The 13,362-nt window shown below is 39.3% G+C and overlaps 1 protein-coding gene across 6 annotated transcripts in view; it reads right to left on the bottom strand.

Moving 5' to 3' along the window:
• The window catches only part of AHCYL2 (adenosylhomocysteinase like 2), a 179,601-nt gene that overhangs the window by 29,019 nt on the left and 137,220 nt on the right, over positions 1-13,362 (bottom strand). For all 6 annotated transcript variants that reach the window (XM_081244585.1, XM_081244586.1, XM_081244587.1 and 3 more), the window contains 4 exons: positions 8,880-8,982; positions 6,810-6,904; positions 3,622-3,728; positions 1,806-1,922 (listed from right to left, as the gene is read on the bottom strand). In XM_081244585.1, the coding sequence (XP_081100711.1) occupies positions 1,806-1,922; positions 3,622-3,728; positions 6,810-6,904; positions 8,880-8,982 (422 nt within the window). The remainder of the gene's footprint in view (positions 1-1,805; positions 1,923-3,621; positions 3,729-6,809; positions 6,905-8,879; positions 8,983-13,362) is intronic.

The following is a 13,362-nucleotide window of genomic DNA, read 5'->3' as shown; positions in this document are numbered from 1 at the left end:
TCTAGGACTGAATGGGGCCATTCCCTCATAGCTTATGGTGCAGTGTGCAACCGGCTCAGAGCTACAGAAGCTCAATCCCTAATCCCTTCCTCATATGGACTCTCTATTTTGCAGCCTTCCCTGGAGCATACTTTGCCTCTTCTTTAACTTCTCCTACTCCTCTGAGTCTACGGCCACACCACCCTGAATAAGCCCAGTCACATCTCAACTCCTCTGAGAGGAGCAACTGCCCATGACCCAGTTGGAAAGTTTTTCACCATCTGAAGATGCCAACACGCTCTTACTACTACTCAGCAGGTTTCCAGTAGATGGGTGATGTTTTCCTCTTTCTTTATTAACTTTAACTCCAGCTCCACTGCTTCCATCTTACTTTCACTTTCATACATTTCTGACGTTAAAGTATCTTTCTTATCCACAGGGTAAACACTGCTTAGGAGGGACTCTGTCCATGTTTATGAGCTAGTAGAGGTACCTGCATGCATCTTTTACTAAACATATGCAGATTTTAGGCTCATAGATTTGGGAGCTGAAAAATCTATAAGAAACAGTTGTGGATGAGTAAATATTTTTATGAGTATATATCCAAATCATTATTATCAGGTGCAAAGCTGTGCATCACAGTAACAGTTATATGTGGACAGAACTAGGGACAGTCCGTAAACAGACTGATAAGAGTAAGGATTCACTCAAATGTCCAATCTATCTGATAAGACTACTGAATCTATAGGAGTAATAATTAAAAATAGTTTGAATTTGCATTGAACACCCCCCTCCACCCCACACAAAAAAAAGACGATTTCAAAGTAAAAGTCTTCTTATAAGATCTAACTCAATCCTAAACTTACTATATAGGGTTCTAGAAAGAAGGGCAAGGGAACTAACATTGATCCCCAGGATTCATACCTTATCTCATTTAGTCCTCACAATAACTCTATGAGATAGGTCTTACTGTCACCATTTTACACATGAGGAAATAGGCACAGAGAGGTTAAATAACTAGTCTGAAGTCTTAGAGTTAATAAATGATAGAGCCAATTGTTAAACCAAAGTCCTTCTTGCTCCAGTGCCTGTGGTGTTGCAAATTGCCTGGGGTTCAGACTAGTAATGTGGCCCACAGGCCCTTTCTTCACTTTTCCATGAACTAATACATGATGGAAACCATTTGGCTTGGCAAATTTCACATAGGGAATTACTGAGTCTTCCCAGCAAGAATGAAGGAATTTCAGGACACAAGTGTAGAAACAGGAACTGGGCACTGGAAGAACACAGTTTTTGGTATATTATATCTAAGTAGATTTTGTCAGACTTGCAGTCCTTACAGATTTGAAAAATTACAAATGCCACTGGGAAATAACCCTGTGCTCACCACAACTTTCCAGATGGCCAGAGAATTGTGTGATAGTTGGAGCTTAAGAACTGACAACATAACCTGGAAGAGAAATACCAGGAACCTTTTTCTAAACCATCAAAGATATTTACTTATTTATAATGACTTTAGTTACTGATTCCCAGGCCTGATAGGGTGACAAAGTACAAACTGCCACCAATAGATAGGGGCTGGTCTGACTTTTTAAGTAAAATAGATTTGCTTGAAACAGTGATAGCAATGATATCTCTGGGTCATAAAATATTGAGTGTGATGTAACAGTGACAGCAGTGGTAGATTTGGGTTACAAAATATTGAGTATGATGTAGCAATAGATCCAGAGGTACTACACAATTCATTTCTAGAAATAACCAAAACCAAAAAATTTAGAACCTCAATTCAACAGCTCAAGTTCATCCCAAAGATAACAAAACATTACCCATCAAGAATTGATTCACGGCAACAGTAGAGGTTGTCAAATTTCTGTTTGGTGACTGAGTCATTGACATTCATGGCTGGAACACATAGCTTCCCAGCTTTGGATAGCTGGTACAGCCTGAGGATGAAGGAAATCAAGAAGAACATAAAACAATGAGATCTTGCAATCGACCATCAGTTTCATATCAGATTTCACAAATAAGTTAATTGAGTAGGCATGAGAGCCTGAGACACAACTAGTTTCACCCTATAAGGTGTATACAGAGAAATAAAGAATACCTTTCCAGAATCTGTATACAGCTTAGAAATAAAGATATTAATCAAAAGGCATATGGGGAAAATCTTTGACCCACCACTAAATTTTAAGCATTAAAATGTAAAATTTTTAATTGCTTATTAGTTTTATTTCCCTTTTTAATTATAAAAAGAGAAATTTTAAGTACTATTTTAATCCCACTACTCGAATGCAACAATTTTAACTTTCAAATAGCTTAACTTTCCAATAGTCTCAATTTTATAACTTCAATACATATACCTATAAATATGTATATCTGTATATAGGGGTTTTATTTAAACTGAGTCAACTAAAAATTAGAACCAGGTGTTTTATTCAAAATTCATCCCTTTCTAAACGTTTGAAAATATGGGACAATCCATAGTTTTATACATTCAAAAAGATCACAGTATATTGAAGCAGTGATGGTGGCTTATTCAGAATTTACTTCCCTAAAACTTTCATACTTTCAGTTCTTTCTGGGTAAATAACAGGAAACAGAAATGGTTACGATTTTACTCAGGGAATTAATGCTCATTTGAGAAATAGAACCCTAAATCCTTGTTCTCTGTGGAAGAACATAAGCTCTATGAGGGCCCAGGCTTTTGTCTGTTTTCCCCACTGCTAGATCCCTAGCATGGTTCTTAGAGTAGTTCCTGGTACACTGTAGAAGTTCAATAAATAGCTGTTGAATAAATGAATTCGTCCAAAGAGGACAAGCAGTCATTGTATTACAATGACTAGAAAACATGAGGACCACACTTATTCCCCTAGCTACTCCCCCCCACTATTTTAAGTTTCCTATTTGTGTTGTTAATTTTAAAAACAAGTGTGCAGGGCTTCCCTGGTGGCGCAGTGGTTGAGAGTCCACCTGCCGATGCAGGGGACACGGGTTCGAGCCCTGGTCCGGGAAGATCCCACATGCCGCGGAGCGGCTGGGCCTGTAAGCCATGGCTGCTGAGCCTGCGCGTCCGGAGCCTGTGCTCCGCAATGGGAGAGGCCACAACAGTGAGAGGCCCGTGTACAGCAAAAAAAAAAAAAAAAAAGTGTGCAGACTCAGATCTCGTCATTTCAGATCAGGTTTCAATTTTTAACGTAACGTATCCTATAAGTATGTGATTATAAGAATATATATCCAGGGGCTTCCCTGGTGGCGCAGGGATTAAGAATCTGCCTGCCAATGCAGGGGACACAGGTTCGAGCCCTGGTCCGGGAAGATCCCACATGTTGCAGAGCAATTAAGCCCGTGCGCCACAACTACTGAGCCTGCGTGCCACAACTACTGAAGCCCGAGCGCCTAGAGCCCGTGTTCCACAACAAGAGAAGCCACCACAATGAGAAGCCCGTGCACTACAATGAAAGAGTAGCCCCCACTCGCTGCAACTAGAGAAAGCCTGCGTACAGCAACAAAGGTCCAACGCAGCCATAAATAAATAAATAAATAAATAAATAAATAAATAAATAAATAAATAATTTGTAAAAAAAAAAAAAAGAATATATGTCCAGGCTGCATAAAACCAGGCACACCCATGTCAAATCTTACCTGTGGACTCCAGTAACACTCTCTTCCACTATGCCCTTGATTTTCTTAAACATGTTGGGATACTTCTTATAAATCCAGTGAGTAAGATCCCCTCCATCATCCAAGATCTACAATAATAAGCATCAATAATGTCATATTTCAAATTTGCAAAATGGTTATGCAAAGTAACTTAAGAGTATAATGACCAACAGTCATTACACTGAAGAAAAAAAAACAAGTGGACTTCCCTGGTGGCGCACTGGTTAAGAATCCGCCTGCCAATGCAGGGGACATGGGTCCGAGGTCTGGTCCGGGAAGATCCCACATGCCAGGGAAGAGCTAAGCCCGTGCGCCACAACTACTGAGCCTGTGCTCCAGAGCCTGCGAGCCACAACTACTGAGCCCACATGCCACAACTACTGAAGCCCGCATGCCTAGAGCCCGTGCTCTGCAACAAGAGAAGCCACCGCAATGAGAAGCCCGCGCACCGCAATGAAGAGTAGCCTCCACTCGCTGCAACTAGAGAAAGCCTGCGCACAGCAATGAAGATCCAATGCAGTCAAAAACAAACAAACAAACAAACAAACAAAAAAACAGTGAAATGAAAGGCCAACTGTAATTCTCACAGCCAAGTGACCTTCCCAAATGACATACCCACTAGGATCAAAATATACAGCAGCCCAATGAGGATTTTCTTATGGACTAATAGCTTAAGCGATTACCTAGACCATTAGCTCTTGGCTGTACTGTTGGTAGTCAGAAGGCCTAAACTTGATATTAGCATATTTATATTGGTTGAATTCAGGACTTTAAATATCATCAGTTAAAGCTTAGTTTAAATAAAGCCAGATAATTAGTCTCCCTCCCAGAACAATGGCTTACAAATGTGTATTCGTTAATCCTCTACTTCTCCCAAAGTACAGGCACTCTCCTACCCAACATGATCAGGAAGCACTGCAGGGTTTTGCCTAGCACAACCTCACTCTCTATAAACCAAACTAAAAATAACTAGGGAACCGTGCAGCATGTAGGTGTGCAAGCATGCCTCTGAACAGCTCATCACTATTTCAGGTTGGGATTAAAGATAAACACAATGCCGTGCCCACTGGAGCTTTCATCAGCAGAGGAGAGTTTCTGAATTATAAATCAGCTAAAGAGAGACCAGCTTAGAATACTATTAGGCAGTAGGCTGTGGCATTTCAGCCCTTCACCTAACTGTTAGAAACGCTTGGCAGGACTTTCCAAGTTGTTACACCCACCCTCCTGGAAAGACCCACAGGACTAAGGTGCCCTCCACTGGCAAGCACCCATTTTGCAGTCCCATCAATTATCAACTCTACTACAAGTGCCAAAGATGCCATCCCGGACCCCTGGAATCTCCAACCTCATGTCTACCACCTGATCTTTTTTGCTTCTGCTCTTGTTTTTTTGTTTGTTTGTTTGTTTTTTGGCCATACCACTCGGCTTGTGGGATCTTAGTTCCCTGACCAGGGATTGAACCCGGGCCCTTGGCAGTGAGAGCACTGAGTCCTAACCACTGGACCGCCAGGGAATTCCCACTTCTGCTCTTGTTGTTGATCTATTTTCTCTGATTCCACTAAACCTTATTTTAGAGCAGGGATCCAAGGCAGGACTCTTACTAAAACTCTTACACTTGCTCCATACCATAAGATAGTGCTCCATTTTCTCCCAGTAGAAACCTTCAGAACAGATTCCCTAAGAAACGGAAAGGCTCCTCTGAGTTTCTCTCTCCCTTTTTACATGTATGAAATCCCTCATGGAGTTTTTCCTTGCAGCCTCTGATCCCTAGCCACACAAAAGATCAGAGACAAAAAAGATTGTGTCTTAGTCTCAGTATTCTCGTCCACCTTTCCCTTTTAACACAGGTATCGAATACAGGCAGGTAGTTGCTATCCCTAATATTTACTTAATGAATGTAGCCCATAATTCTCACCCTGTCGTCCTACTGCAGAAAATTATTGTCACCTGGGAATCCTCCTGAAGTTGGCAAGCAAGTAAAAGCACTAGATCTTGACAGGATCCAAAAGATATGGATCCTGTTTTCTGGGGTCACAGTGGTTCTTATCCTTGTCTTACTCTCTTCGTCAACCTTTCCAGCAGTGTGTGCTGGCTCTACAGTCTATAAAAGCTCGCCATGTACAATCCCCTGTCCTCCCTATGTTCATGACTATAAAATTAATGTTTTATTTCCAGTAGAACCCCCCCCCCCCGGCATATCTTCTTTAGCACCTGTCAGTCACACTCCCTTCTGTCACCGTTAAATTCCGCTGGAATGAGCTGACTCATCTTATAGCCGACTCCTCCCTCCCTTTCAGGATACGAAGGTTTTAACCCAGCTTCCTCAAACCAACACTTGGTGCAATGTGGCCTGGATCAGAATCCAGAAAGACAGGCTGCTTCTCTCTGCTGTGTCCCAGATGAAGCCTGCTCTGCAGTCTTTAGCAGTAAGCAATAGTTGGACTAGAGCTTCAAGGATTCTTGTTTCAGTTGATTCCCTAATTTCTCCTCTCACCCATATGCAGAAAGGTTTGCAAAGCAGGAGTGCAACGTACTTTGTGAAGCTTTTTGCTTCCCCTTGTGAATCTAATATGCTCTCAGCCTTCAAGCACTTGATCTTTTAAAAAATGAAACAAAAATAAAAACTAAGCAAAATTTAAAACCCCAAAACTTTGCCTATTCATCTTTCTTCAGGAGAGAAATGAATAAAGAGAAGAAATTTGAACTTGGAATCCCTTCAGGTTTACTATAAATTTAGCACTTGATTCTAGAAAGAAAGCTAAGTACCATAGGAGCTGTGTGTGCATGTGTGTGCTTTAATCATTGATGTTGTTGGGCGGGGTGTGGGGGGGGTGGGGGAGTGGTAAGCAGTGGTAGGGGATGGTAACTCATTAATCTTACTTTTTAACCAGTCATGTGTGAACCCTGAGCAGTATTTTAATGTTGCTGATGAATATGAGTGCTTCTGAGATCAGCACTGACAATGAAAAGCACTTTGAGGCTATAAAGAGGTTGAATATTCTTGGGATGCCCTAAGCATAAGCATCTAGTTCCGCCGGAAGCCCAGGTACATCAGACGGAAAAGGAAGCATTTGCCTTCCTTCCTGCTGGGAAACCCTCTCCCAGACCACACTCTCCCTCTCTATACCTCCAGGCCCCAACAGAATTGTGTTGACAGAGACCTAACCCACCATGTTTGGCTGCCAGCCCTCCACATTCACACATCTATCAATGCACCACCAGAAGTCATCTTCTGACTCTCCTTTCCAGGCAAACACAGGAAATCCTGAGAAAAAAGAACAAAGAGAAACCATTAAAGCCTGAAAAAAGGGCTGACCCTAAATTTTGGCAAGAAGATGCTGGTTTTCCCCAATTCCAAGCTCTCTCGTTCTGCTATACTTCTTGGGTTGACTTTCTTCACTGATTAGTATTGTCTCCAGTCCTTTTGTACTCGCCTTTGTCTTTGGTGGTCATTTCACTCTTGTTAGACCAAAGAGGACAAACAAAAGGGCCAAGAGTATGACGGATGCTAAAAGTATGACTAAAGGCAAAAAAGAAGAAACCAGAAATATGTACTTCTTCATCCAGTCCAACTGGAATTCTCATCATTTCCCAACTACATTTTGATCTTTCTTGTTTCTATACTTTAGTCATCCCATCTTCTGCATCAGGAAAACTCTTACACTCTTCTCCCTCTGTTCAAATGTTGTTACACTTCATTGCCCAGTTAAGTATCATGTTCCTAAGGAAGCCTTATAACTCAGCTGAAAGTGACCTCACATGGAATCTGAACTTTTATAAGCCCCTTGTTGGTATACTAAATGTGGGTTTATGATCTGTTGTGGCATTATCATATATGCCCTTGTATTATCATTATTTATATATGTGTCTTTTCTCCTTAACCACAATATAAGATTCTGAGGGCAAAGACACTCTCATTTGTCCTTAAAGTAGGTCAATAAGCATTTGTTGAAAAAAAAAAAGAGAAATGAATGTATATGTACAATTAATTGGACTATATATTTATATATGTGTACTTTCTATACATATTTTATACATTAATAAAAATTTTACAAATGAATGACTGTAAATGAGAGAACAAATAAAATGCTCAAAGTGCTTGCAAAAAGAGAGGTATGCATGCACTATAGAGCTTTCCCAGAATTTCTCAATAGCTCTGAAGCAAGTGTTTGGTATCCTGATCTGTGTTGGGCTATCAGAGAGTGAAGGCAAGAAACTGGCAAAGTCCAAACTTCTCTATTTCTTTTGTCCTTCAAGTGTCAGTGGCTGTTGTTATCAAATATTAATCTGCCAGGTCAAGTCCTGTTTACCGCTGAAGCGGAGCACCAAACATTAACTGCTGAAAACCAGTCAGACCACAAAATTATGCCTGAAGCATTTTCTTTTCTAATCCATGACCTTAGACAGTGAATAATGTTCACTGGTGCTCTGACAAGGCAAAGCATTAACTAATAATGGAATATTAGACATAAGAAGATATTTGTGACTATAAAGCAACACAGTTACCTCGATCATATTTAACAAGAGAAGCCCAGAAAGAGGGCAAACTCATCAAGAATAGGGACCCACCAAGACATGTAAGTAACCTAAGTATCCATCAACAGATGAATGGATAAAGAAGATATGGTGTATACATACAATGGAATATTACTCAGCCACAAAAAAGAATGAAATAATGCCATTTGCAGCAACATGGATGGACCTAGAGATTATCATATTAAGTGAAGTAAGTCAGAGAAAGACAAATATTACATGATATCACTTATATGTGGAATCTAAAAAAATAGTATAAATGAACTTATTTATGAAACAGAAAGACTCACAGACACAGAAAACAAACTTATGGTTACCAAAGGGGAAGGGGGAGATTAACAGATACACACTACCATATATAAAATAGGTAAACAACAAGGATTTACTGTATAGCATAGGGAACTACATTCAATATCTTATGATAATCTATAGTGGAAAAGAATTGAAAAAAAGATAGATAGATATATAGATATAGATAGATATATAGATATAGATATAGATACACATATACAGTGAATCACTTTATTGTATACCTGAAACAAACACAACATTGTACATCAACTATACTTCAACTAAAAAAAAAAAAAAAAAGAATATTTCTTTCAAGACAACTTTAAATGTCACCTTTCCTTACAGATATTTATTGAAACAATGGAACTTTCCAGAAAATTTAGTCAAAGACAAAGAGAACACACAAAAGATCTTACCATTTTCTGCTAGAGCAGCAGCCACTTCATTGAGAGTGGAATAGATATTGCAGGCAGCCCATCGGCACTGAGCCCCCAGAGCACCCAGAGTTTCCATAAGCACCTATATTAAAGAGAAAGCAGGAGATGAGCAAGCATGGGCCAAACAATTGGTCAAGGAGATTAAGTTTATATATTTGACAGTGAGAAAGTACATTAGGAATAACTAATGCCCATGATTTTCAAACTGTGCTTTACAGAGCTTCAATACTTTGAAAAGAGGGCAAGGGTTGGGGGTAGGCATGGGGAAGGCTCCAGCTGAGCTGTATGCTTTTACTCATTTAACATATTGGGCCTCCCTGTAAGATTTAATTAAACCAAGGCTTTCAGTGCCAAACATCTTTTTAAAAACCACAAATTTATAGCTCTGCTTCTCCTTAGGATGTAGAAAGCTGCAAGAGAAGCTTCCACCTTAACAAGAAAAAGCTGGATAATCTACAAAACCATAACTTTTCTTGAGTACATCAAAGAGCTGAGGTGATATGCAACCAAGGAACTCCAAAGAGCAACAAATCCCTTTAAGGAGAGAGGGAACACTGTTTCACCCTTGTCAGAGCACAGAAGGAAGAGGTGGCTGCCATACATCATGGTAAGAAAAAATTAGCTAAAATTTTAATGAATTAGTAAAGGCTGAGTGTGGGAAAGTATGTCAGTTTGGAACTTCTGGTAGCCTCAGGCACAAGGAGAGTTCATACTCACATGCAAGCTCTTTTCCAGGGGCTTCCAACCAGGGCTCACAAGAAAGATTGGGGGCAGGGAGCTGATTGGCTGTGCTCAAAGATAAGCATGAAACCTCGGCACTTTTCCACAGTCTTCTCTCATAGGAAGCAAAAGCCTTAAACTGTAGCAAGAGGAGCAGGAATTATGCCTGCCACCAGGGACCAGGCAAAGAGCCATTGCTTCTGGGGAGGGGTGGAAGCAAAAACTCTCTGCTCCTGGGGGAGTAGCAGAAAATCCTCTTGGGCCCAGGACCCTACATTGATACAAAGTAAAAATCTGCTACCTCTCCAGGAGGGACAGGAAAATATCTCTGCTCAAGACCTACCACCAGTATAAGGCAAAATTTGGCTGCTACAGAGAGGAGTGGCAGGAACATTGAAAAAGTCCTACCTTCACAGAGGCCTGCCTAACATCGAGGTTGGACCAGAAAATCTAAGAACCCCACTTGCCCTCACCTTGAGCCTAGCTCCAGGAAACAAGGAGTAGCAGCCGCGTGCTGCAGCGGGGACATGCACTTGAAGACAGAGCCCCCCTGTGGCAAGCATGTGCAGAAGCGGCTGAAAGCCCGAAGGTGAGGTGCAAACACTGAGGAGTACGAGAGCCCTCCAGCCTGGGGGAATTTGTAGCCTTTGGTATGGAACAACAGAATTGAAATCCAGCCCAATTCATGACAATAATGGAAAATAATATACTACCATTCAATGTAAAATTGCAAGGCATGCCAAAAAAAGTGAAAAAAAACCCCAACCCATTGTCAGGAAAGTATTCAAGAGAACCAGACTCTGAGATGAGATAGATGTTTGATCAGACAGGAACTTTCAATTAACTATGATTAATATATTTATGCTAAGGGGTGTAGTGAAAAAGATGGACAACATCCATGAACAGGTAGGGAATTTCAGCAGAGAGATGGAAACTATAAAAAGTCAAATAGAAATGTCAGAATTTTTTTTTTTTTTTTTTTTTTAAGGATCAGATTTAAGAATTCTTTCATTAGGCTTATCACCAGACTGGGCATATCTAGGGATAGAGTCAGTGAACTTGAAGATAGATCAATAGAAATCACCAAACTGAAATACAGAAAGAATAAAGAGTGGGAGAAAAAAATCAGAAGAGAGCATCTAAGATCCATGGGATACTATCAATGGCCTAATTTACAGAAGGAGAGAACAGGGCAAAAGATATATATGAAGAGTTAATGGGTAATTATTTTTGAAAATTAATGAAAGAGGATCCAGGAACAATGATATCCCAATAGCAAAGAGCACACTAGTGTACAGATCCACTAAAAGGAAAAGGAACCAGGGCTCCTTGGAGAAATGGCTGATTCCAGGGATAGGACAGGGAAGGTACAAAATGAGCTTAAATCATCTTGTACCAGAAGCAAGGAAGTGCTCAAAGAATGAAAGGGATATGTCAAGAGACAAGGCACAGAAGCAAGACTTAAGGGGTTCCTCTTGGCCAAAACTGGAACAATTTTTATCATAATAAATAATGATAGTAATGGATTATAACCCATTAAATAAAATAGGAAACAATGACTCCACACAAATAAAAATACATAAATGAATGAATAATTGGAAAGTTTGATGAAGAGTGGGATATTTACACAGTTTCGTATTACTACCTCACAGAATACTTATTAATTACAAAAGGGGAAATATAACTTTTACACTAGAAAAGTCTGGCAGACACCAACCACCTCCATCAAGGGATCAAAATGAACATCAGTTATGGGACAAATCGAAAACAAGTGCCATCTGATAGGATTAAATGAAAAAAGCACAGCATCATTTTCTACGTACTAAGGACATACTACAGAATAATTTGTCTATAATCTTCAAAGTGTCAAGGTCATGAAAGTCAAGGAAAGACTGATGAACTATCCAGCACTGCAGGAGACTAAAGAGATGACAATTAAATGAGACACATAACTATGGACTGGATCCTTTGGTTATAAAAGAGTATTACTGGGACAATTAGTGAAGCTCAAATGGGACCTGAGGATTAGATGGCAATAATGAATCAATGTTAATTTCCTAATTTTGAATGGTTGTACTGGTTGGACAGGAGAATGTTCTTGTTTGTAGAAAATATACACTAAGGTATTTGTGGGAGCATCATAAGGTTGGCAACTTACTCTTCAATGGTTCAGAAAAAAAAGTTATCTGTACTGTATTTGCAACTTTTCTATAAATCTGTGTGCATTTCAAATTTTTTAAAATTATTAAAATAAATTTAATCCACTGATTTGATCCTGACTTGCTTTCACTTCAGTTTGTAAGATGGAGATAGGCTTCTTTATAAGAAGGTAGTATAGGGACTTCCCTGGTTGTCCAATGGTTAAGACTGCATGCCCAATGGAGGGGGCCCAGGTTCGATCTCCAGTCAAGGAACTAGATCCCACATGCCACCACTAAAAAGATCCCACATGCCGCAACTAAAAAGATCCCACATGCCACAACTAAAGATCCCACACACTGCAACGAAGATCCCGCATACCGCAACTAAGACCCAATGGAGCCAAATAAATAAATGAATAAATATTAAAAAAATAAAGAAGGTAATGTACCACCCTGCTGCTTCAATTAAGAGCTCTTTTAACAAGGATAAATCTTTGGTGAAAAAGTTTGTTTTAAAATTTCCTGACAGTGCTTAGCTTTGGGTACTGATAATTTTCATTTTAAAAAATTTGTATTTTCTAATATTTATATACAACATAAAAATTCTAATTAAAAATATGCTCTAATTAAAAAAAAATACGTGCAAACAACTCCACTAGGCTAACTCTCTCACATAATTCGTCTAAGGCCACAGCAAAACTACTCTTATATCTTAATTTCTTTACCTTTCAATATCCAATCCAATTTTTTTCTATCCTGTTTTAATTTTCACCTTAAAGAATTTCTGAATTTCTATAACTAGGATTCCTCAACATGCCAAACAAGAGAATGATACTGAGACTTACCTACAAAGCAATATAAATTAAGTAGAAAAGTGACTGGGACCAAGAATATATAAGAACTATTTAAAGAACTATGAGTCAAGACTGCTGGCTATTAGGGCTCAAGCAGAAGTGAAGGCAGGTAGAAGTGGGAGAAGGACAGAGCTCAGAAGCTGGTTTAACTCGACTTTAAATCATTACTGTTTAGAGAGAGTAGCTAAGGAATCTGGTTGGAAGGAACTATGGAAACATACCTAAAAAATATAAATATTTAGATCCAAGTCTATTAGAAACATGGACAGGAAACTGTTAACTATGATAGCTATTTCTGGAGCATGGGATTATAGCAGACTTTGTCTTTCTACATTATAGATTGTGGTAATGCTTGAATATTGTAAAATGAACATGAATTACTTTTGTAATCAGAAAAATAAGAGAGATTAAAAAAACAAAGCAAAATTCCTTTGTAATTATTCTTTTAAAGGAAACAGAAAAATGTGGGGAGGGAACAATAAAATAATATTAAAATTGGTAAACTAATTTTGATTACTCCATTCAGGAAAAAAAAGAAAGTAACCTTGAAGAGTGGTAATGTTTATGAGCCAGGGGGTAAAAAAGAAACTAGATGTAATTTAGCAACATGAGACAGTACAGAAGCACTAACTATTTTAAGCCGCCACACTGAAGTCTCATGTCCCTGACTGGGGAAGCCCAAAAAAGGTTCCAAGAGTGTTTCTGCCTTGATTCATTAGTCTATAGCTCCAAAAAGTGATAGCTTTT

This window comes from Mesoplodon bidens, assembly GCF_964165515.1.
Source record: "Mesoplodon bidens genome assembly, chromosome: 9".
NCBI classification, from domain to species: Eukaryota; Metazoa; Chordata; class Mammalia; order Artiodactyla; family Ziphiidae; genus Mesoplodon; species Mesoplodon bidens.
Note: the sequence above shows the minus strand (reverse complement) of the source record. Positions and strands in the feature narration are given on the sequence as shown.